The 2,500-nt window shown below is 46.4% G+C and overlaps 1 protein-coding gene across 3 annotated transcripts in view; it reads left to right on the top strand.

Annotated features, from left to right (window-relative positions):
* Nucleotides 1-2,500, top strand: part of LOC121698424 (protein TANC1-like) — a 72,307-nt gene that overhangs the window by 36,758 nt on the left and 33,049 nt on the right. For all 3 annotated transcript variants that reach the window (XM_042080514.1, XM_042080515.1, XM_042080517.1), the window contains one exon: nt 1,173-1,347. In XM_042080514.1, coding sequence (XP_041936448.1) covers nt 1,173-1,347 — 175 coding nt within the window. The remainder of the gene's footprint in view (nt 1-1,172; nt 1,348-2,500) is intronic.

Here is a 2,500-nt window from a genome sequence, read left to right as displayed (position 1 = left end):
TGTGTGTGTGTGTGTGTGTACAGTCATGTTTGTGTGGCATTAGTTTTGCACTCACCCATTTGCCTCTGGACTTCTCGATCTGTTTCCATGGCTTGTTTTGCCAGCAATGCACATTCCTCCTCCCGAACCTCTCCTCACTTTACTGCCATGTTAAAGGTGTGTGTTAGAGGCAGCGAGGTCTCTGGAGTGTCTGCCCGCACTGAATGTTCCAGTCTAGGTCCATGCCAGGCTCGACCCCATGCCAGGCAAGACCCATGCCAGTCTTGGCAGGGTGCATGCTTCGCTTTGGGTTGCTTACTTTGGAAACAATTATTTTTCAAGTAGGCCAGGCAGTGGGTTAGTTTTATTTTAAGCTCTTCCCTTTTATGGAGGCACGAGATTCTTTTGTGATTAAAGCGAGAGGAGAATGTATTTTCCTTTTTTTTCCCCTTTGCATTTCTTCCTCCCTCTTTCTCACTCGTTTTTTCTCCCTTTCTCTTTACCATTTTCCCATCATTCTCCCTTCATCAATCTCTCCCTCGCTGTTGCCACCCTCTTTGTTACCATTTTCTGCCTCTCATCCACTCTTCCGTCTTTCTCTCACTCTATCATTTTGTAACCCTGCAGTGGAGGGCTAGCTCAGAATACATAGGCGTTGGTTACGACACTAATCTCAGTCCTGCTCTCTTAACAAGGGTGTTCTAATGAGGCGAGAGGGTCTCCTTTGGTGTGTGTGTGTGTCTGTGTGTGTCTGTGTGTGTGTGTGTGTGTGTGTGTGTATGTGTGTGTGTGTGTGTGTGTGCGTGTGCGTGTGTGCGTGCTCTTGGGGGTGACACACATAGCATGGGAGCATGTGATGCTCCTGTAATGGAGAGTCTTGCTAACTGCTTTTCTCTATCACCCTATTTATTCTCTTGTGTTTCTTTCTATTTCAATCCCAGCATCTCATATCTCATACTCTCCATCCCTCTCTAAACTAACCAAGCACCCCCCAATCTATCTCTCTGTCTCTTTTAATACAGTGTGTAGTCACCAGTCATATTGTCATATATTGTGTGTTGTCATATATTACATGTTTTAGACGAGTATAGTAATATAAGGGATTGAATACTGTTTCAAAAACAACCTTAACACCCACCTCTCCCGCTGTTCTCTCTCTCTCTCTCTCTCTCTCTGTCCATCTCTCCTGTTAGTGTGTAGTGACCAGTCAAGGCGTGAGTCCGTGCTCCACGCTGACCAGCAGCACGGCGTCCCCCAGCACCACGGACAGCCCCTGCTCCACCCTGCCCAGCTCAGGCCAGCCGGCCGCCTGCACGTCCCTCACCTCCCCCAGCTCCACCCTCGAGAGCAAGGACAGCGGCATCATCGGTGAGTCCTCCACAGTCCTCTCACCATCCTGCAAGAGGATGTGTGCTGTGTTGTGTGGTGTTGTGTTGTGTTTTGTTGTGTTGTGCTGTGTTGTGCTGTGCTGTGCTGTGCTGTGCTGTGTTCTGTTGTGTGGTGTGGTGTGGTGTGGTGTGTTTTGTTGTGTTGTGTTGTGTTGTGTTGTGTTGTGTTGTGTTGTGTTGTGTTGTGTTGTGCTGTGCCCTGTTTGTTGTGGTTATGGTTATTGGATTTGGCAGACACTTTTGTCCAAAGCGTTTGTGTTTTGTGTTGTGTTGTAGGAAGTCCTAAAAGCCAATACTGTTCCTACATTTGCTCACTGGTCATCGGCATTGCGGATGACTCAGCAAGTCATTAATATCATTGATATCTCCCTTGGCGCACTCCACTGGGGTTTCCATGGATGCTTCCCAGTCCATCAGCTAACCGTAGTCAATAGCGCTTGAGTAGCGTTGTTCATATGCCTAACCAAGATGTGTCAATCCCTTTTCAGTCATTGTTACATTCAGTTACTTTCAGATACATTCAGAAACTCTGATTCTAACAGCCAAGAGAATGAATTGTCTTATGACTGTAAGAGATTGGTCATTATCAATGAAAGCAGTCTTACCACTTTTCAAAGATGGCGTCACGGAGTGAAGTACAGGGCAGTGCTGATGAATCCTCTTGTCTGTGTGTCTTTGTGTCACTCTTTCTTATGGTTTCTCTTTATGGCTTATTTTGGTTATTCTGAGAGAGGCTACATTCAAACACAGCTAGAAGCGTTGGGTGTGTTGTTACGCACTGTCCTGTCAGCGTCACAGGTCATGTTTCCAACCAAAACAGATCCTTAGGATCTCTCCATGTCCTGTGTTTTCATCCCCTGCCAGGCCTTTTATCTGTGGAGAGTGTCCCTAGCTGGGCTCTCGCTTAATATAGCCCTCATTTCTACTTTTAGAATGGAAGAAACACACAAAGAGTTCCAAGGTTGAGCAATGGGGAGTCTGATGTTGAGCCTCCACCCCTCTGTGATCAAACTACGAGAGGGAAAATAATCTGAAGAGGCCTTGCAAAGCCCAGTGTGAATTCTGAAAACAGCATCATAACAGTCATATGACTGTTACAGTACTAATGCTGGTAAGGATTATGTAACATCCTC

The sequence above is a fragment of the Alosa sapidissima genome, chromosome 23, assembly GCF_018492685.1.
Source record: "Alosa sapidissima isolate fAloSap1 chromosome 23, fAloSap1.pri, whole genome shotgun sequence".
In the NCBI taxonomy this organism is placed as follows: domain Eukaryota; kingdom Metazoa; phylum Chordata; class Actinopteri; order Clupeiformes; family Clupeidae; genus Alosa; species Alosa sapidissima.
The sequence above is the reverse complement of the archived record's forward strand: the minus strand, read 5'-3'. Positions and strand labels throughout refer to the sequence as shown.